The sequence below is a fragment of the Trichechus manatus genome, unplaced genomic scaffold (assembly GCF_000243295.1).
Source record: "Trichechus manatus latirostris isolate Lorelei unplaced genomic scaffold, TriManLat1.0 scaffold00027, whole genome shotgun sequence".
Lineage (NCBI taxonomy): Eukaryota > Metazoa > Chordata > Mammalia > Sirenia > Trichechidae > Trichechus > Trichechus manatus.
The window spans coordinates 18,185,368-18,208,517 of NW_004443963.1; the positions used below are offsets into that span (position 1 = coordinate 18,185,368).

Genomic DNA, 23,150 nt, shown 5'->3' on the forward strand with positions numbered 1-23,150 from the left:
TCTAGATGTGCTGGACTCAGTCTGGTGGAGGCTGTAGTGGTCCATTAGTCCTCTGGACTAATCCTTCCCTTGTGTCTTTGGTTTTCTTCATTCTCCCTTGCTCCAGAAGGGGTGAGACCAGTGGAGTATCTTAGATGGTCGCTCACAAGCTTTTAAGACACCAGACGCAACTCACCAAAATAGAATGTAGTTCTATTTCTTAACCCAATTTGTGTAATGAAAATCAGTTTTAGTTTGTCTGGGGGTGGAATTCAGGCAGTAGTATATTTTTTAAATGTCCCATACTTCTTCAAAATAATCAGTGAAACTCATTGCTGTCGAGTTAATTCCAACTCATAGCGACTGTAAAGGACAGAGTAGAACTGCCCCATAGGGTTTCCAAAGCTGTAATCTTTATGGAAGCTGACTGCCACATCCTTCTCCAAGGAACGCCTGGTGGGTTCAAACTGCTGACCTTTCAGTTAGCAGCCGAGCACTTTAACCATGGTGAGATCCAGGCATTAGTATATTTTTTAAATTTCCCATACTTCTTCAAAATAATCAGTAAAGAGGGGTATGAATAAAACAAGATTAACTATGAATTGGTAGTTGTTGAAACTTAGTGATGGAAACATGGAACTCATTACAATATTCTCTCTAAGAAAATAAAACAAAATAAAAGCTTCCATGGAGATGCTAATGTGCAGCAGGGTTGAGAATCACTGGTCTATGATCCCAAACTAGATCATTTTGTCCACAAATAACTGAGATTTCAATTTGAAAGGCTGTCTTAATGAATTAAAAAAGATACACATAAGATGAAAAATATCAAATTTATTTTCCAAAACAGAAGGAAAAAAAATATGTATTTGAATTCACTTTGCAAATATGTTAACAATAAAAAACACTTGTTCCATGTCCTACTCGTCTCAATTTAACACTCAGCCTGCTGTGACACCCAAAAGAAGGGAAAGAGTATTTCTGGCCCTTGGTTTGCAGAACTTGAAATTTAGCAAAAGAACATGTGGAATGTGTACAAGGAACTTAATCCTTCTATGTCAAGGCTAACTCTTGTTAACAATGGGGCTCCATACAGTTGAAAAATAAAGAGCTTCATAAGGTTTACTTATTCAAAATCTCTAGAATACTCATTTGCAGTTTGAGGTCTTACCATAACTTTTACTAATGCTTAACCTATTTTGAGGTAAAGTACAGAGCATGCAAGAGTGAAATTCTCTTCAGTTTCAAATGAACTAATAATTTAAATCTGAAAATATGATCAAAGATGACATCTTTCCTCTTTAAAAACATTAACGACCCCAATAAACTATCCAGATGAATTTACTGGTTTGAAAGATACTTGCTAATAAACTTGACAAGGAAAAATTAAACCATCACCCTATTTTTGCCATAATAATAAGAGTCTGTAAAAGGTTAACTTCTTAAGTCTTTGGGAAGTGGAGCCATGAGTTCTATCAAACATGGCTATTGAGATGATTAGATTTGACCAGAGCTACCCTCAGAAGACTGGGTAACCTGCAAAGATTTGCTTATTTGCTGACTATTCCCACTCATGCTTACCAGACGGCTATCGATTGCATGAAGTTCTTGTATCACCATGCTCAGATCTTCATGTAATCTGACTATAGCATTTTTTACCTCTCCTAAAAGAACTTTAACAGAATTGTTTGATTCAGGCTCCCTAGGCAAGCCTTTGGTTGTCTGAAAACTAGCACAGGACATAGAAGTGAAGTGGTCTACATTCTGAGTGGAAAACTCTACCCAATTAGCACTAGAGATATGACTGGTTTTATTTTTAGCAGAAGCAGAGTTATCTGGAAGAATTTCCAGTAGACTGAGGTTGTCATTTTCCTTTTCATCAGAAGACACTGGGCCCCTAGGAGCAAAGGGATGATGAACACTGGCTGTCTTATCGTTATCTTTAAAGGAGGCAGAAGAAGATGGTTGATGGGATAAAGTCCAGAAGGAAGGTCCAGCCAAAACTGGGGGTGAGATACGAACTGACTTCTCTGGAGAGGCTGAATTAGGAGATGACACGGATAACGGAGAAAAGGAGGATGTTCCCTCAGAGACGGTTGAAACTACAATATATAAATGAGAGAGAAACATTATGCAAGTAATAGCTGAAATAATTCTACACTGTAAAAGTCTATCTGGAAGGTCTCAACATAAATAAACTACTTAGAATTTTAAAATGTTAAATATTCATAATAATCCTAAATAAACTCAAAGCAGGAAATTGAGAAAATCTCTAGATGTATTGTACATCAATAATACCATGGAAATAAAACTAAAATAGAATTATCAATATTCATCTTGACTCCCAAACCCTGCTCAGCATATTTTTACACTCAGCTTATCAGAGAGAGCAGGAAAGTAAAGAATTAAACACTACTGACTGTCAGTATTGTAATTTGGCATTTAAAGTAGAATATCTGAGAAACCTGCAACTTAGATTCCTTTATTATTATTTTTTTTTCCTATAGAGAATATTATGGCAAAATGACATACCAACTAAAAGTACCTAAAAGTTAGGGAAATTAATTTTTATCACTTGATGGTCAAATATAATCAAGACTGAAGTCCTACTCATTTCAGATCTAAAATACTTTAGCACATGTACATCATTTTTCTTACCAAGAAACTCTAAGTAAAATAAAAAGCATTCGAAATCTATTTTTCATAAGATTAAAGATTCAATAAAATCTCTACTTTCTTTCAGGAAAAATCATATTAAATCCCTTATCACATATGTCATTCTAAAAATACTTCCCAAACTGTGTTTGGAGGAACACTGCGTTCCTTAAGATGCTAAAAGAGGTTTTGTGAAAACAGGGCTTCGGAGTCAAATAAGACTGAGCAACTGTATACTGCGACTCCCGTTAGGAGAAAAGCAATGTCCATTAGCACATTAAACGTTCCAAGAAGCCTACAGCAATGTAATCAGGTGTTTTCCAAACTTTCTTGAGCACAGAACTTTTTTTTTGTTTCTCTTTGGGATACCTATTTACATTCATTTACGTAGTAGGTGGCCACATATTAGGGAAATCTAGTTCTAAAGTCTTTAACTAAATCTGGACTTGCTACTTAAAAAAAAAAATTACTTATTCACTACATATTGTGTCGCTGTTTTTGTTAGGTGGCACTGAGACAGTTACGACTCATAGCAACTCTACAGTCATAGAACACAGTTTAGCACAGATGACTTAATCTTCCTATATTATTTTATTTTGTTTTATATATTCATGTCCCTTCTAAACTTGATTAGGCTTCCTGTAAAAAAGAAGTGGTCATGGACAGTAGGCTTCTATTTTCTGCTTCAAAGTTCTGCACAGCCTATCTCCAGTTCTCAGGAAAAGTTCCAATCACCATACTTTTGTGGGGTGAAATGAGTATTCTTAGCTAATGCAGCCGCAGGACCTGACAAGGAAAGTAGGAACTTCACCAGCACATGGTCAAGCCCAGCCAAGCACACTTAAGAATCTAGGCCAGGCCCATCCAGACATTCTATCCTTGGATTGAAAAGATAGTACAATGGTAGTGGACATCTTGATGATGGCAGCCACAACATATTGCGTTCTGATTTACACTACTACACTCTGAACTGGGGGTGCTCTGTGTTTGGAGCAAGCTGTCATCTGGCACGTCCCTTCACCGTCCTCCTGTCCTGGCTCTCCTGTTTTCTATATTCATGTCTTCCTCTTTTTTGGTTTACTCTCATTTTGGTGCAGCACGTTCTCCAGTAGTTCACTGAAAAAGGATGCATGAGAGGTAAAATTTCCAAGAACTTGCATGTCTGAAAATGTATATTCTAGCTTCACGCTTAATGATAGTTTGGTTAGGTGCAGAATTCTAGGTTGAAAATCCTTTTCTTACAGAATTTCGAAGGGAACATCCCATTGACTTCTTGATTCCTGGTTGCAGTACTGCTGTTCAGAAGTTAGAAATCATTCTAATTCTTATTCATTGTATATAACCTATTTTATCTCTCATGTATTATAGAATCTCCTCCCTGTTCCAGTGTTCTGAAACTTCTCAATGATACGCCCTGAAGTGGGACTATTTTCATTCACTGAAGTGAACTGAAAGCGAGCATTTCAATCCGGCAACTCATTTGCTTCAGTTTTAGAAAAGTTTCTTGAATGATTCAATCAACGATTTTCTCCTTTGTGTTTGCTTTGTTTTCTCTTTCTGGACCTCCTCTTGTTCATATGTTAGACCTCCTAGACTACTCCTCTAATTTTTCTCTCCTATTTTCCCTATCTTTGTCTTTTTTCTCTACTTCCTTGGAGATTTTGTCAGCTTTAGCATCCAGTCCTTACACTGAGTTTTTATTTCTGCTTTTTTTAAGAGATTTTTTTCGTTGTTCTCAGAAATTTTTTTATAGCATCTTATTCTTGTTTTCATGGATACAACATATTATTTTATCTCTTTAAGGATCTTGCTGTTGGGTTTTTAAAAAAGTTTTCCTTTCCCTGAATAGTGTATTTTCTTTTCAATAATTTTCCTTTGTTTTGTCTCAATGTTCCATGTTAGAGGTTTTTCTCATATGTCTGGTATTCCTTGTTGTGTGCTTATGATTAAGAATGGAGGATTAAAAAGTTCATTGGAAGCTCTGAATGTCAGTATGGAACTTGTCAACTTTGAGCTCCAGTGTATACTTATTTGAGTGGGTCATTTGTTAGGGAACTACTAATGTCAATAACTTTGGTATTTGTTTCTTTTTAGGAGGGCCAGATTCTTAAGAGAAGAGTTTTCCTATCTCCTGGCTAGAGGGTAAAGATGTGGCTACCAGTGCACTGGAAATCCAGTAAGCAAAGGGGGCTGAGGTTCTCAGCAGTCAGTATTTTACTTGCATATCTTCATTTAATCCTGTAGTTTTTGTTATAGTACCCACACCCTCAACTCTACCTAACATCTCTCATTTCAGAGACCCTGCATCTACTCTCTCCAAAAAACAAAGCTCTAGACTTCTGCCACAGGTTGTAGGTGTGGGTGAGTGTGGAAGATAATTGTTCAACTACTTGTTGAGGAGAAGTCTAGTGATTTAACCACTTTTCAAATAACTGTCTCCTAAACCTCATTATTTAGCACCACCCCCAACAATAACACATGGAGTAAGTTTTAGAACTCTATTTTAAATATGAGGCAAAGGAATGTTAAAGAGGCTAAGACGATTTCCCAAGATTACAAGGCTCAAAAGGGACAGAGATGGGATTCAAACTCAAGTCTCTCTGATGTCAAAGAATATGATTTTCACCAATATACTATACTTCCACAGCACTCCACTATATTAGAATTATTTTCACTTATTAACATTCTAGGTATAAAATTTAGAAGGCAAGCAACCAAGACAGTGAAGAATTTGACATCATATAAGGAATGGCTGATGGGTTTGCTAATCTTGACCCAAAAAGAGATAGTGGGAGAAAGGCTAAGAGGCTATTTTCAATTACTTGAAGATAGTCACAAAACCTTAGTAATAATATCTTCCATTTATCTTACTGTGCATGAGGTAGAATTGGGATCAATAGGTGCAAGTTATAGGATAATAGATTTCAGCTCAATTATAAAAAGAGAACTTTCTAATAGTCATGGCTGTTCACATGTGAAATTATTTGCTTTGGGAAATGGTGAGTTTCTCGGTACCCATGGAGCTCATGAACAGCCTGATGACCATTTGGCAGGGAGATGTTTCAGGTAAGATCAATGCATCAAATGACAGAACTACGTATACGCCCTTTATGAGATTCTAAGATCCTAGGACCAAACATACCTTTTAAGAGTACTAAGAACACTCTTCCAAAAATAGAAGAGACTGAGTTCACTATAGCCAGAAAGAGTGATTTTATAAGCAGTATTTAAGTAAGTCAAGAGGAAAATAATATGAGTCAAATATTTATATATTGTTATCTTATGTATTTAAAGATAATATAGTTACGTTAGTCACATATATATGTTAGTCACGTATATATGCTATTCACGTATCTATGTTAGTCATGTACATATGATGTGACTTTAAAAAACCTAGTATTTAACCTTATGCTAATGGTTCTCAAAGTGTGGTTCCTGGACCACCAGCAGCAGCACTGCCTGGGAATCTGTTAGAAATGAAATTCTTGGGCCCCACCCCAGACCTACTGAATCAGAAACCTGGGGTTTGGGCTCAGAGTTTTAACAAGGCTTCAGGTGTTGATGATGCCTGCTAAAGCTTGAGAACCACTGCTGTATACTATACGTCCACTTTTCTTCTGCTTTGTGGCTACAACTGCTGACTAAACAGCTTATCATTGTTTACAGTTTTGCAGCTTTGATTCACAGACTACATGAGGCCTTTGTGCATAAAAAGCCACTTCATCTCTAATTGCTGCACACCAATTTACTTCTGTTTCCAAACATGCCACAGCTGTACCATCCACTTCAAGCTGAACTGCAGGGTGCATCTCCACTGCCCATTAGTTCCCCTGCTCTTGCTCACTACAGCAGCTATGTGGGCATCTTGTCAACAGTCATCCTCTTCATACAGTCCGCTCACCAGAGCAGAAATGCAGCAAATATTGCAAATTAGCTCCATCCAATAAATGGCTCTATTTTACAATCTCATTGTGTAATGCATGGCAATTAATGTTAAGGTGCTGATAAAATTATTCCAAATATTATCTCTAGCATGTCTACATTTTGTACTCATGTACAATATCAGACAAATCAATTACAATATTACAAGTTTACATTTTGAAAGCATTTAAAGAACTGCAAAAATAAAGTGGCAAATAGATTTCTAGAAATATTTTAAAACTCTCATTTGCTGCAGTTGTTATTTATAATTTGCCCATAAACAGATCCTTGGTCAACTAAACATTTTTAAATAGTTCACTGTACAACAGAGGGATTATTTTTTTGTTCTCCAATTCTTCTCTTTGTCTTTTGGCTAATACACAATGGTTGTCAAGTTAAGAATATATAGAAATTAAAATATTCTGATTTTTTTCTGTGGTTAAAAAAATACAACATTTTACACAAATGCTCACGGCAGCATTATTCATAATAGTCAAAAGTGGAAACAACTCAAATGTCCATTAATTGATGAATGGGTAAATAAAATGTGGTACATCCATACAATGGAATATTATTCAGCCATAAAAAGTAATGAAGTACTGATACATGCTACAACATGATGAACCTTGCAAACATTGTGCTAAGTGAAAGAACTCAGACACATAAGGCCATGCATTGTAGGATTCCGTTCATATGAACATCCAGAATAGGCAAATCCATAGAGACAGGAAGTGGATTAGTGGTTTCCAGGGGCTGGAGGGAAGGAGGAATGGGGAGTGACTGCCAATGGGTATGGGGTTTCCTTTTGGGGTGACGAAAATGTTCTGGGATTAGACAGTGGTGATGGTTGTACAACTCTGAGACTATATGAAAAGCCACTAAATTGTGTACTTTAAAAGGATGAATTTTACAGTATGTGAATTATATCTCAATTTTTAAAATGTAACATTTACTTAAAAATTTATTTGTAATGCCATTATTTTAAATGAGCTACAGAAAAGAAATAGATTTAGGAATAACAGAATTAGAAAGGAATGCTAATAAGTCTTCGCTTCTAAATGACTTATGCAATGTTTTTACTGGGAAAACTGGACTTTGGATTTACGGTGAGTTTTCTCACTTACCCATAAAGTATAATTCGGCTCACTAAATTTTTCTAAAAATCAAATCAATGTGTCTTTTTTGCCTACACAAAAGCAGGCAGGAGTTGAACAGCTAGAAGTGTTGCTGGGATTGTGAGAGGGAGAGGGAACTGGGGAAGAGTGGGGCAGCACACCTGGGCACCTCCCTGGCTCCACTGAAGGGGTGCTAAGGGCTCCCTTCAACACTCTGCCCCACCTGGTGCTTTGGAACCAGCGTGACCAGTAGCTCAGAGTTAGCTGGGACTGCTTTTTATCATTTTTCCTATTTCTTTTAGGGGACTTCTTAATGATTCTGGCTCTGAAGGCTTTTATAGACAAAAAGGAACAGGGTATGGTTAATGGGTCTTTTGTGTATATGTTTTGTTTGGTTTCTTACACTAGCAAAAGGTGAACTGAAAAATAGCTATGCAAGACAACTACTACCAAAACAAAACCAAACTTGTTGCCCTCGAGTCAATTTTGACTCATAGCGACCCTATAGGACAGAGTAGAACTGCCCCATAGAGTTCCCAAGGAGCACCTGGTGGATTTGAACTGCCAATCTTTTGGTTAGCAGCCATAGCTCTTAACCACTATGCCACCAGGGTTTCCTAAGTAAATAGTCCCTAGTAAATAGTAAAAAAATGAGAAAAGGCCGTAGTAAATAGATGGAACCAATGAGACAAAAGCAAAGGATGAAGTTGGTGAGAATTCTCACCACTATCCACACATATGAAAATGTAGAACAAATAAATTTTTTTCTCCAAAAAATTTAGAAAGTCCAGTGAAGCCTAGTACACTTTACCTGTGGCTTGTGAGCACAGCATGAAAGCTGCCTGCTATCAAGTCTGGCTTCTAAGCATCTCCTAGCTTTTGTCTTTTTAGTGTCCATGATAAAATGTCTAATGACCTAACAGAATGATTTGAGCTACAGATAAGTACCTTAAAATTTAAACTGAGGAGTAGGGGGGTGGACTGTTCCAGGAATAATTTAGTATCAAAAAGGTCAAAGGAGGGTCCTGCAGCAAAGCTGTCCCTCTCATTCGGTAAAAACATACAGGTGTAATTAGGTGGCTGCCTTAGACAGTTTCCTTGATATCTGAGATCTGCTAAAATAAGAATACGCAAGTATTTTTTACTTGCTCAGCTCATTACCTCCAAAGAGTTGATCACATCACACTCAGACTCTTCGTGTAAATGAACATTTCTTAAAACCAGAAAAGAGCTAAATCATAAAGACATGAGCACCTGGCTCACTGTCTTCTCTGTCCTCTGTCATCCAAAGTGATGTTGGTTTCCCTGGAGACTAGTCATCCATTCCAGCTTCATTGCTTCTTGAATTCCACAACCACAGTGGCCTTCACCCACTGCTCTGAGGTCCTTCTAGAACATGCTATCACTCAGAACTGCCCTCCTCTGAAATCTTGTTTTCTGATAGCCCCTTCTCAATCACTTCCAGCCCTTCCATTCCTTCTAATACATCTACACTTGGGCCTCATTGAGACAACAGGTCCAATAAGATATGCATACATATATCTATATTTTTTTTTCTCTCTCACTCTCTCAATGCCCTAGTAGACCTACCTCCTTTCTTGTCCAGTCTAGCTCTCCATTATCCAACACTTCAGCCACTTTCTTGCCACCACTTCTACCTACTTGCTGCCTTGTTTTCTGCCTAACCTGCTGCTAACTCCTTGTGCAGAGGTCAGAAACTTTTTCCTGTAAAGGGCCAAACAGTAAATATTTTAGGCTTTACAGGCCATATAGTCTCTGTTGCAACTACTCAACCCTGCCATGATAACAAAAAAGCAGCTGCAGACAGTGTGTAAAAAAAAAAAAAAAAAAATTTGGCGTGTTTATGTTCCAATAAAACTTTATTTGCAAAAACAGGCAGCAGGCGGATTGACCCACAGGCTGTAGTTTGCCAATCCCTATCCTAATCCTATATCAATGTAAATATCCACACTTTTCATTCTCATTCCCAGGCTGGTCAGCACTACTGGAGAAAACCAGGGGACCCTGCAAACTAGGACTGCTACAAATTACTGCTCCCTCATCTTTGTTGGGCCATTAGCGAGTATCCTGGCAGCTCCTTCTTCCACTCTCTCCAGTCCTATTCTAAATCTTTACCATTCTCCTAAAGGCCCCTTTACCACTCCAAACCCCTCAATCTCAGTGGATGACCTCAGACAATAAGAAACTGAGGCCATTACATACAGTGGGTGGCATACAAGGACTCAATACATCTTTTTTTTTTTTTTAATTTTGGTAAAAATATAACACATTTGCCAATTCAACATTTTTTACGAGTACAGCTCAGTGACACTGAATACATTAATCATGTTGTGCCACCGTTACCAGCATCTATTGTCAAATTTTCCATCATCATTAACAGATACTCAAGGCTTCCTAAACAATGACTCCCCTTTCCTCCTTCCTCTAATGCATCTTAATTATTAAAAATAACAGACACTAACAATAAAACCTTTCCCTCACATCTGATACATCCTTTCTCCTCCTTTCACAGGCTCCCAGAAGGACGGGACTCGCTTTCTTTCTGGATTCTGGACTCTGGATTCCAGTCTACTGCTCCTAGACCATACTCCATCTGGGAGTCCTGGAAAGCTCCGTCTACCTCATCCTCTGTTATCTCCATCTCTAATCTAGCTTCCTACGACAATCTTTTCAGTGTCTTCCTGCGTCCAGTTTCACCTCCTCCAAATCTATCCTTCACAATGCTGCCACAATTATTTTTGTAAGGTCACTTCCTGGCTTACAATGTTTAGTGACTTGCATTGTCTTCAAAACAAAGCCCAAACTTCTTAAGCTGGCACACGTAGCTCATCATCTGTCCTGGTTAAATTTTCTAGTCTCTTCTATTAGACACACCTTCCACTCCTGCTTTACTGAGCTGCTTTTAGCTCACTTACTCACTAAATATTGAATATTCACTATGTGCAAGGGGCTGTGTTTGGTGCTGGGGAGACAATATTAAACAGGGCAGACATGCTCCCTGCCCTCATGAAGGTGACAATCAAGTTTAAGCAATGAAATGCACATGTAACTATTATTTAATTAGAATGACAAGAAGTGCTATGAAAGATGATTATAGGGTACTAAGCCAGCATACAGTTGTGGGAATTTGGAAGAACCTGGGGGTCAGGAAATCCTGAAGAAGTGATGCTTGAGCTGAGCTGAAGGATGAGTAGGAATGAACTAGATAAAGGAGTGGAAGAAGGGTTTTATGGTCAAAGGGGACAACATGAGCAAGGTAGTGAAGCAACATTGTTTTGTCTGACAAATAGAAAGAACACCAGGCTGGTGAGAGAGGCAGAAGTTAGCTCACCCAGGGCCCAGTAGGCTACTGGATCTTTATTCTAAGAACACAGCAACAGTCCACGGTTTAACTGCATCATCGGGTCACTCTGGATGCTCTACGGAGGATGAACTAGAGTTCCCCAGAAACTCTTTGCTCAGTTACAACTCCGTATTATTCCTCTGCCTGGAATGATAGGGCTATACTTGTTCCTGAGAATAAATGAGAAACCTCTGGGGACTTTTGGAAATAACCACAGAGAATTTTGAGGGTTGGGAAGGGCCTGAGGTCCTACAGTTCTAAAAGTGGGACTAAAAATATAAACATTTGAGTAAAAATAGCAGAGATTTATTTCACATTTAAGAAATACCAGGCCCCATTCTAAGCAGTTTGTTAACTCTTTTACTCCCCACTACAGCTCTGTGTGGTAATGAGATTGTTGTCCCTGATTTGACTTTATGGTGAGGCTTAGGGACATTTAATATATTCTCCATCCTCCCTCTAGGACTACCATCACCCCCATCAGGCTCATGCTGCCTCTTTGGGGAGATTAGGTATCTTTCCAGTTGAGGATTACAGACGTGCAGCCAAGCCACGTCCCAAACAATCATTGCAGAAACGATTTGGCCCTAACTTTCCAATAGAGAAATACTGTATTTCACCCTGTTGATTAAGAATTTGCAGTAAATGGTAGTAAATCTATCAAACAATGTCACAAACACACATACAATTTTCATTATCATTCAGTTTTAAATATTTTATTTTTTCTTTAGATTTCTTCTTTGACTCATGAATTATTTCGTGTATTGTTAGCATCATTAATTGTGATGTTAGCAGTGGGTTTTTTGGCATATGCCCTCTATCAGTTTGAGGGAGTTATCTTTTATTTCTAGTTTGCTGAGATTATTTTCAAATTCTAAATGAATGTTGAATTTTATCAAATGCTATTCCTGTGTGAATTGAGATGATTATATCATTTCCTCCTTATTCTATTAATATGGTAGATTACAGTGATTTATTTTCAAATGTTAAACCATTTATGAAATTCTGGGATCTCGCTTGTTTGTGCTGTATTATTCTCTGATATATGGCTAATATTTTATTAAGGACTTATGTATCTATGTTAATAAGGGATATTCGTCTATAATTTACTTTTCTTGTAATCTCTTTGCTGGGATTTGGTATCAGGGTTATGCTGGCTTTATAAAATGAACTGGGTAGTGCTCCTTCCTTTTCTATACTCTGAAATAATTGGTGTAATATTGATGTTATTTCTTCCTTAGAATTCACTATCTGGGACTGGGATTTTCTTTGTGAGGAGTTTTTGATAATATATTCATATTCAGGTTTCTGTTTTATCTTCATTTCAGGTGAGTTTTGTTCAGTTGCCTTATCCATTTCAACTAAGGTGTCAAATCTATTGCCATAACCTTATTCATAATAGTCTCTTATTTTCCTTTGATGTTTACTAGATTTGTAGTTATATCCTATCTTTCATTCTTGGAATTGGTAATTTGTGATTTCTGTCTCTCTCTTTTGATCAGTCTTGCTAGGGGTTCATAAATTTTAACCCTTTTAAAGAGTCATCTTTTTGTTTTTAAAATTCTTTATTTTTTACTTTTTCTAAATTTCATTTATTGCTATTCTTTGTTGTTTCCTTCCTTCTACTTACTTTGGGTTTAATTTGCTTTTTTTCAATTGTCTGAAGTTAGAACCTTGTATCACTGATTTTAAGCTACTCTTCCTTTTTCTTATAGGCATCTAAAGCAATATATCTCCCCGAACCATTAATTCAACTGCACCTTACAATTTTAAAATTTTAATTACTATTCAGGTTTAAATATTTTCTCATTTCTGTTTTGATTTATTCTTTTACTCATGGATTATTTAGAAGTGTATTGTTAAGTTTCCAAATATTTGGTAATTTTCTAAGTATTTTATTATTATCAATTTCCAATTGAATTCCATTATGATCAGAGAATATACTCCTTAATATTTCAATCTTTTGCAATGTATTATTACTTTTTGTTTTAATGGTGAAGTATATATTCTTTCTTGGTGAACATTCTTTTTGCACTTGAAAAAAATGTATTCCACAGTGACTGGCTGTAGTGTTTTACAGATGTCAATAAAGGTTTTCGATAGTACTATTCATATATACTTATACATACTGAAATATAACTTCTACATATTTATTTTTATGTGTCTTTTTGTTCTATCAATTGCTTAAAGAGGAGTGAAAAAATCTCTAATTATGATTGTGGCTCTATTTCTCCCTATAATTCTGTTAGTTTTTCTTTCATGTATTTTTGAAGCTCAGTTAATAGACGCATGCACACTTGTAGTTGCTATATCTTCCTGATGTGTTGTCATGGATTGAATTGTGTCCCCCAAAAAACGTGTGTAGCAACTTGGCTAGGTCATGGTTCCAGTATTGTATGATTGTGTAATCTGATGTGATTTCCTTATGTGTTGTAAATTCTATCACTGTGACGAGGTTATGCTGATGAGGTTTACAAGATTAGATAGTGTCCTAATCCAGTCTCTCTTGAGATACAAAAGACAGAAGCAAGCAGAGACACAAGGGAACATCATATGACTAAGAAAGCAGTGCTGGAAGCAGAGCATGTCCTTTGGACCTGAGGTTCCTGCATTGAGATGCTCCCAGACCAAGGAAAGACTGATGCATCAAAAGGACCTTCCTCAAGAGCTGACAGAGAGAGAAAGCCTTCTTCTGGAGCTGATGCCCTGAATTTGGACTTGTAGCCTACTGGACTGTGAGAGAATAAATTTCTCTTTGTTAAAACCATCCATTCGTGGTATTTCTGTTGGAGCAGCACTAGATGACTAAAACATGTGTTGATACTTTTATCAATATGAAATGTCCCTCTTTACCTCTAGTAATTATCCTTGTCTTCAAGTCTATTTTGTCTGATATTAATAGAGTCACTCCAGTTTTCCTATGCTGCTGGCATAGTATATATTTTTTAATCCTCTTGCTTTCAATTTGTGTCTTTGTATTTAAAGTGCTTCCCTCATAGACACATATGGTTGGGTCTTATCATAAATTAATTATAGTTAATATGGTACTATTTAATGTAAAATATAGAAATCTTCCAATGTCATAGTTCCATGAACTCCTCTATTCTTTGTACTATGTTGTAATATGTATTACATCTGTTGTTGTGTGCCATCAACTTGATTCTGACTTATAGCACCCCTATATGACATAGTAGAACTGCCTCACATGGTTTCCTAGTCTGTAATCTTTAAGGGAGCAGACCACCAGATCTTTTCTCCCATGGGGCAGCTGGTGGGTTCAAACCACCGACCTTTCAGTTAACAGCTGAGCGTTTAACCATTGTGCCACCAGGGCTCCTTCTATTGCATCTGCATATGTTATAAACTCCAAGATAAAGTAGTATTATTTTTGCTTTAAACAGTTATATGTATTTTTTAAATTAGAAGAAAAAAATATAGTCTTTTATATTACCTACATATTTATCATTTCCAGTGCTTATTACTCCTAACCATAGATTCAAGTTACTATCTCGTGTACTTTCCCATTAGCCTGAATCTTCAAAATTTCTTGTAGTGTATATTTGCTGATGATTAGTCCAGGTTTTCTTTATTTGAATGTCTTTTTTCACCTTCATTTTTGGAGGAAAGTTTTGCTAGATGTGGAATTCTGGGTTGATAGGTTTTCTCTTTTAGCACTTGTAAAGACATTCCATTGTCTCCTGATATCCATTGCTTAGGATGAAAAGTTAGCTGTAATTCATATTGTTGTATTTTGGTTGTAATATGCCAATTTTCTCTTGCTGATTTCGAGTTTATCTTTGGAATTCAGCTGTTCAACTATTCTGTTGGAATTCATTGAGCATTTTGGTTCTGTAAGTTTATTTTTTTACAAAATTGGGGGAGCTTGGGGTTATTATTTCTTAAATATTTTTTGGCAACTATCTATTTTTCATCTTCTTATTGGAATCCATTTACATCAATGTTAGACTGCTTGATATTGGCCACAAGACTCTGAGCCTCTGTACATTTTCTGTTAATCTTTTTCTTCCATTTTTCAGATTAGATATCTTCTATTGATCTGTCTTCAAATTCACTTACTCTTTCTTCTGTCATTTCCAATCTGCTGTTATGTCCCTCTAGTGAATTTTTCATTTTGATTGTTTTCTTTTTCAGCTCTAGAATTTCCATTTGTCATTTTTTAATAGTTTTTATTTATCTACTGAGACTCTCCCATCTGTTCATTGAGTATGAGTAAAGTAAGTCTTTTTCCTTTAAGTCCTTGAATATATTTATAATAGCTGCTTTAAGAACTTGTCTGTTAATTGCAACATCTGGATTATCTCAGAGCTGATTTCTATTGACTTCTTATATCTTCATTATGGGTCATATCTTCCTGTTTTTGTTTTTGTCTGTTTAATGACTATATTTTATACTGGACATTTGGATGATACATTACAGAGTCCCTGGATTCTGTTACACTTCTCTGAAGAGTGTTGATCTTTGTTCTAGCAGGAAGTTAATTTGCCTGGACTCTTCAAACTATCTCCTCTGCAATGAGCAGCAGCTGAAGTCTTTTCTGAGTTTTTTTTTTTTTTTTTTTTTTTTTGGTTTCAGGTAGGATTTTCTTTTTCTTTTTGCCAGACTCACTAGAGTCTTCTCCCATATAGCTTAGCAGTCAGCCAAGGACTTGGGTAGAGTTTATACACAGATTTTGTGGTTAACCCCTTCTGCATCTCCCGCCCTTTTATGATTTTACTCATAACTTTCCAGCTGCTCTGCCAGCACTAAACTCTGCCTTCTGACATCTTAGGGCATGTGGATTTTCAGCTCTAGAATTTCATTCGATTATAAATTTTTTTTTATTGTGTGATTTTTGTTTTAGTAAATACTAGTATTCTGATAAAATTATCCATATTTTCCTCTGTTTTCTTATCATATTAATCATAATTATTTTAAAGTACCTATCTTATAACTTCAGTATCTGGATCATTTGTGGGTCTGTTTCTGTTGCCTATTTTTTCTCTTGTATATCTGGCCATGTTTGTTTCCTGATACACATATTAATTTTTTGTTGAATAAAAAAAAAATTATGAAAAATTGTAAAGGCTCTCAGAAAGGATTTAATTGTCTTCTAGTAGGCAGGTGAAATACAAATCAATCAGTTCGCTCTAGTTGAAACTGGGTTTCAGCATTTGTGAGGACTGTTCTATTTTGGTTTGTACTTACTCCTAGAATGTAATTCTGATGCTTAGGGTGTAGCCTGTCAGAGCTCTCAACTAAAAGCCTGGAATATTTACCAGGAAACCTCTAATTTCCATATCCTAAACTTCAACTTCTGTCTCTTAGCACCACAAGACATCAGAATCTCTGCTTAGTTCACTGACCTCTAAGAAGTTGCTTCCCACTTAGATTTTTGGCATCTCACCCGGAACACATGTAGCTTAGAAAAACCCAAAAAACCAAACCCATTGCCATCAAGTAGATTCCGACTCATAGTGACCCTTAAGGACAGAGTAGAACTGACCCACAGGGTTTCCAAGGAGTGGCTGGTGGATTCAAACTGCTGAACTTTCAGTTAGTGGCTGAACTCTTAACCACTGCACCAAGTGTAGCTTAGCAGTAGACAAATGCTCCAGCAAGAAACTGTACAAAGACTTTTGGACTGTACGCTCTGTAATTCCTTCTTCACTGGAATATGGCTCTTCAAGTCCCTGCCACCTGGACAGTCCCAAAGTCCAAACCCGTTGCCCAAGCTCAGTGAGACTGTGGAAAGTCCAGGCCTCTGATTTTTCCTCAGCTTCAATCATCCTACTCTGCTAATAGGCAAATGACCCAAGGGGGAAAAACTGACATGAATGTGGGACTCATCTCAATGTCATTCTCCCTGGGATTTTGACCCCTCATGTGTTTTCTACCTTGACTTCAAAACAGCTTTTAATAATTTTCTAGCTTTAATAATTATTTTTGGTGGGAGGGTTACATCAATACTATCTACTTCATCACAGTCAGAAATAAAAGCCCTCTTTCCTAATTGTTTTTAGAGAAAATTATTGCTAATTTGTATAACTGAGAGTACTCGGTACATAGGCAATGATGAAAAAATATTTTCAATGATCTTGTGAAAGAAATGAACCAAAAATACCAGCTTCGCATGGGGTAGTCATGGACATAAGCCATCATAGCCATCATGTTGTTGTTCTTAGGTGCCATAGGGTCAGCTCCGATTCACAGAGACCCTGTGTACAACTGAACAAAACATTGCTCAGTCCTGCACCGTCCTCACAATCATTGCTATGTTTGAGCCCACTGTTGCAGCCACTGTGTCAATCCATCTCATTGGGGGGTTTCCCTCTTTTTAGCTGACCCTCTACTTTCCCAAGCATGATGTCTTTTTCTAGGGACTGGTCCTTCCTGATAACAGTCCAAAGGAAGTGAGAATGAAATCTTGCCATCTTAGATTCTAAGGAGCATTCTGGCTGTTCTTCCCCCAAGACAAATTTGTTCTTTCTTCTGGCAGTCCGTGGTATATTCAATATTCTTAGCCAATACCACAGTTTGAATGTGTCAATTCTTCTTTGGTCTTCCTTTTTCATTGTCCAACTTTCAGATGCATATGAGACGACTGAGAATACATGGCTTGTGTCAGGTACACCCTAGTTATCAAAGTGACATCTTTGCTTTGTAATACTTTAAACAGGTCTTTTGCAGCAGACAATCGTAAGCAGTACTAATTGGTTTCCACATCAACTGTCTCAGCAAAAAAGTTAATTTGGTAATAAAACTAAGAATCAGTTTCACCTTTAGTCTGTTCAATACCAAAAAATTCTGGAAGGAGGCAGTAAGAATTTTTTGTCATTTATTGATCTTACTAGCATCAAGGTAAATTTATTTAACCCTAACATGGCAGCTTCCATTATTTGTATTTATATGGCACTTTTGATCTGAGTTCAAGGTAGTTTAAAAATTTTATATTAAAAGTTTGATATTTATATGAGTTGGTAAACATTATTATACATAAGAATCAATAAAACTACTACTTAGTTTTTGAAGAAATCATGAGCAAACAAATTACCCTTTTACTAATTAACTTTAAAGAAGAAACAGCCTAACCTGGAATTTCAGCTGGCTTTTTCCTTTGTCATCTAGTCTATAAAATATTGTAACCCTCTTAATGTATTATAAACGTAGAAAAAGGAAAAAAATCCTCCCCTTTTTTGTAATTGGTACACAGAACTTTAAAAAAAGGTGTGTATATATACATACACATATACATGATAACTTTTTCATATAGTGTCTTAATAACTAACCTGAATATCAGACAGAAGGCTCTTAGTTAATACTAGTTCCTTCTAATTTGGTCTGCACCTAAATTGCTCAGAACTTGTGGTAATGCATTCAACCAAGCACTTGTAACCCATGGTGATGAATTGTCTATTAGCCCTTTAATAAAATCAAATAATAAAATTAGCCCAACTGAGAAGTACCGCTCTGGCATGTACATTTCAATATTACCTGATAGAAAGTTAAAGGAGGGACCAAAAAAAGGAGACAGGAATCAGAGAAGAGAAAAAGAAGAATGCTCCAAAAAAGTTGTTTTATTATCATTATTTTTACTTAGACTCACCCCATGTGGTTAAGGGCTGGAGGTCTTCATCATCCACCTGAACCATGCAGGATGGTGTTGGCTTCTGAGGGTCCTTGTTGATTACAATCTCCTTTACGGGGTCAAATGTTTTGAATGAGGGAGAGACATAGAGTGTCTCTACAGAGGCCTGGTTATAAAAACTAGAATCTAACTTTGATATTCTTAAATTGGGGCTTATGAACTCTTCTTTACTTGATGACCGAAATGCTGGTAAAGTTGTCAATGCTTCAAAACTTTTTGCAGCTGACTGCTTTTCTAGAGGCATTTGCAAGGTGTTTTCTAGGACAGTATTTGTAATAGTACTGTCTGATTTCTTGTCCAAACTCACATTTGTCCGCAGAGATGGGCTTTTTTTCGAGGGAGTGGGTATAGCATCTGTAAAATAACAAGGAAGAACTATAATAAAAAATAAAACTAAAATACTCTATTTCAAATCCACTGCAATTTTAATAAATAAGATTTTTTAAATTCTATTACAGGATTTTCCCCTATCTAGTCATTTCTATTTTCTTACTATGTTTCTCTTCTGCCTATTTAAAGTATACCCAAGCTATAATTGATATATTAGTCATTTGGTGGCTGCCTTCTCCCTCTTGCATCACTGAAGCACAAGGCAAGGAAAACTTCAAATAACTTGTCTTTAAATATTTCTCTTTTCACCCACTTATCTGTCTCTGAAACCACTGTATTTTTAACATTTTCAAACTTACATCTTTTACAAGATTAACTAGAGAAAATATGTCACATCATACTGGTCTATCCTTACAGAACTCCCAGCTACAGAAAGGCCTTTCTCCCCTGAAATAAAGGATATCTTCTTGCCCTCAGTGTCTATATAAGGCACGTTAAAGAAAATCACTACTTTAGGTAGCAGCATAATTTTAATAAATCCTTTGTCTATGTGGGAGAAAAGGAACCATTTTTCAGAGCTGTCTGACAATTACTAAAATGTAAGTTCCATCAGGTCAGGGATCTTTCTCCATTTTATTCATGAATATTGCCAAAGTTCCTAGTACAGTGCCTAGAATACCTAAGACAAGCAGTATTTATTACAAATAGAAGGAAACTGAAAGAATTTTAAGGAACTGAAATTTAAGGTTGGCCTGATCCAGGAATAGCTGTTGGATCTATGAATTGGGGGCCTGGTTGAAATTTTTAAATACACATTGTTATCAAAACTCTAAATGCTAGGGATTGCTCTTAATGAATTTGGATATGGAAAGAAAGAAAAAATATTTTTAAGAGACAGAGTCCATAAAATTAGAAGCGTAACTAGGCAAGAGAGGGCAAAGGAAGATTTTATCATTTGAAGCTCCCCAAAGGGAAGAGGAGGAATGAATTGTGTAACTCGCTATCAAGTGTTTATATATTAGAATGTACCTCGTAGCGACCTCATAATGGACATTTATGTGCTATCATCACTGTTTTCAGATTCTGAGTTATTAAAGAAAAGCAAATTTTTTTTTGACAGTAAGAATCTTCCTTTCCGTTTTCATTCATAGTTGTACACTAGTCTGGGCCAAAAAGCTGCTGGTATACCACAGAATTAGACAATTCAAGAAACTTATATTGCTACCTTCAGGAATTTCATTTTTTCCAACCCTCTCATCCCCAAACTTTCTCATCTTTTAAATCTCAATTCAAGTATTACTTTCTCCATAAAGCTTTCCCTGACCCTTTTCTCTCCTCACCCTATCCTATTGTCTAATATACCATATTGTTTATAAGACTTTATCTCATTTATTACAAGTCTGGCCCCCTACTTGATAATAGGCTCTGCAAGAGTAGTCCCTTATTATGAATTATCTTTGTATTCCAGCACCTAGAATAATGTCATTCTCATATAATATAATCAATAAATACTTGTTGAATGAAAGGATAAAGAAAAACAAATGCCTTTGTTTTTCTAAATCGAACATGTTTAGCTATTTAACAATGCTTAAAAGGAAGAGAAAATTGTTAGAGGAAAATAACCAGTTGCTATGAGTTGCTATGGAGCCCTGGTTGGTGGTGCAGTGGTTAAGAATTTGGTTGCCAACCAAAAGGTCGGCAGTTTGAGTCCACAAAATGCTCCTTGGAAACCCTATGGGGCAGTTCTACTCTGTTCTATAGGGTCGCTATGAGTCAGAATCGACTCGATGGCAACGAGCTTGGTTTTTGGTATGAGTTGCTATGAGTCACTTTGAGTACTAAGGTGTGCCTGACCCAAGCCATGGTATTTTCAGTCACCTCTTATGCATGTGAAAGTTGGGCAATGAATAAGGAAGACCGAAAAAGAATTGATGCCTTTGAATTGTGTTGCTGGCGAAGAATATTGAGTATACCATGGACTGCCAGAAGAACAAACAAATCTATCTTGTGAGATGTACAGCCAGAATGCTCCTTAGAAGGGAGGATGACAAGACGTCTTACATACTTTGGACATGTTATCAAGAGGGACGAGTCCCTGGAGAGAGACATCATGCTTGGTAAAGTAGATGGTTTAGGGTATTCCAAACAAAATGCATGTGTACATTACTGTATTTACATAAAAGCATTCCTTAAAACTGAATTTCAAAGATTTTTCCATTGACTTTCACTATACATGTGGGAAAACAGAAAAAAGTCTTGTTCTAGATGAAATAAAATCATCTCAAAATTTAGCAATGTGTAAACTAAGATAAAGAATGACAGTGACTTTCTAGTGAAAATATTCATAGTGCTCATCTACATCTCAAAATTGGGATATATAAAGTTATTGATATAGCTATTATTTTAATGCCTAGTACAAAAGTTTAAAATTACAAAAGAAACAAAAAACTTTAATATTCAATGAAGTGAACCAGACTGAGGTCATTCTGTTTCTATCAACCCCCTTTCCCAGTAGTCCAGGAAGAGAAGAATGTGATCTTCTGGTTGTTTAACATTTAAAAAAAAAAACTGGTAACTTTTTAAATAAATAAAATATGATGATCTAAAAGAGAAAGTATGATGACACATCAAAATTAATGATTAAAATGAATAGTAAACTATTTAAAGGAAAAAATATCTCTTAAACAGAAAGCTAAGGAGGCCTGAAGTTTCTAGAAAGCAAATTGTACTGGGTTTCTCTTCCATCAGACTTGCTCCACCCCTGCTCATTCTGTGCAACATGCCAAACCAATCCTCTTCAATTCAATCGCCAGTTTATTGGTCGTTTGTATTCAAAAATCCTTCAAAAACTCCCTCTTATTTCAAGGACAAAGTCTAAATTCCTTGCATTTTAAAGGGTCTCCATTGCTTATTTTCTATCATTTAAAACAAAAAACCAAACCTGTTTTTTAGGCACTGTGCTTTTGCATACAGTAGGTATGCCATCAAGTCAATTCCAACTCATAGCGGTCCTAGAGGACAGACTAGAACTGCCCCACAAGGTTTCCAAGGCTATAATCTTTACAGAAGTAAACTGCCACATCTTTCTCCCATGGAGAAGCTGGTGGCTTCAAATCGCCAGCCTTTTGGTTAGCAGCCAAACACCTCAACCACTGCACCACCAGGGCTCCTTTGTCTATCTTTTCTCAACAGGAAACTAACTTTCAATCAAGCCAGTCTCTTCCTTCCTCATACACCCCATATTCATTCAGGTCCCTTTATCTTCATTGTCCATGTTCATTCAGGTCTCTTTATCTTTATTGCCATTGATTTCTCACCCCGCACTCCAACAAGGAACATCCTGTACACTTCTCTGCCTGTTTAAATCCTACCAATTCCTCAAGGCCCATATCAAATAATTACCACTTCTGGAAGCTATTTCCAGTCATTCCTATCGATCCAGCCTAATCCTCCTCTTCTCTGAAATCATATTGTACTCATTTCTGCACACGCATGTTTTTACCTAATTATACGTTGTACAGTGCCTGTCACACACCACATTAAATTACTGCATTCTAACTTTATAGCCTCCACTGTGCCTTTGCATAGAGTAGATATGCAAACATTTGTTAAATTTAATAGTTTCTGAATTTATAAATTATATAATATAAATTTTATATGTTGATTTTGTGTACAACAATGTATACTGTAGACATGTAAAGGCTAAAAGTGAAAACGATCCATCAGCAAATACTTGTTGAGTACCTACTGTTTGCAATGGACTGTATTAGACTCTCTAGATATATATAAGTGGAAGTCAAAGAACTTAAGATCAAGTGTGTTATATATATACATATATGTGTATATATGTATATATATGTGCACATACATGCATACATATACTTGCATACAAATATGTACATAAATACACATATATATGTTCACCATATACATATATATACTCAACTATATGTATGATAAACATATACAAATAAGTAATAATACAAGCTACCAGTTTAATTTCACAATGTCTAGAGACTGTAGTTTCTTAATAAATGACTTTGTGAATGAATAAAAAAAATCAACGGGAAGAATGTATCTGCAGAGTTCCGGCAAAATGGCGCTCTAGGCAGAAGCACCATGCCGTCCCTCCACAGCAAAG

General features: G+C 36.4%; 1 protein-coding gene across 1 annotated transcript in view; it reads right to left on the reverse strand.

Moving 5' to 3' along the window:
• Positions 1 to 1,476: 1,476 nt before the first annotated feature.
• ENTHD1 (ENTH domain containing 1) overlaps positions 1,477 to 23,150 on the reverse strand; it is a 152,028-nt gene continuing 130,354 nt past the window's right edge. Inside the window, exons 6-7 of the mRNA XM_004373879.1 lie at positions 18,638 to 19,033; positions 1,477 to 2,081 (exon numbers count right to left, since the gene is read on the reverse strand). Of these exons, the coding sequence (XP_004373936.1) occupies positions 1,477 to 2,081; positions 18,638 to 19,033 (1,001 nt within the window). The remainder of the gene's footprint in view (positions 2,082 to 18,637; positions 19,034 to 23,150) is intronic.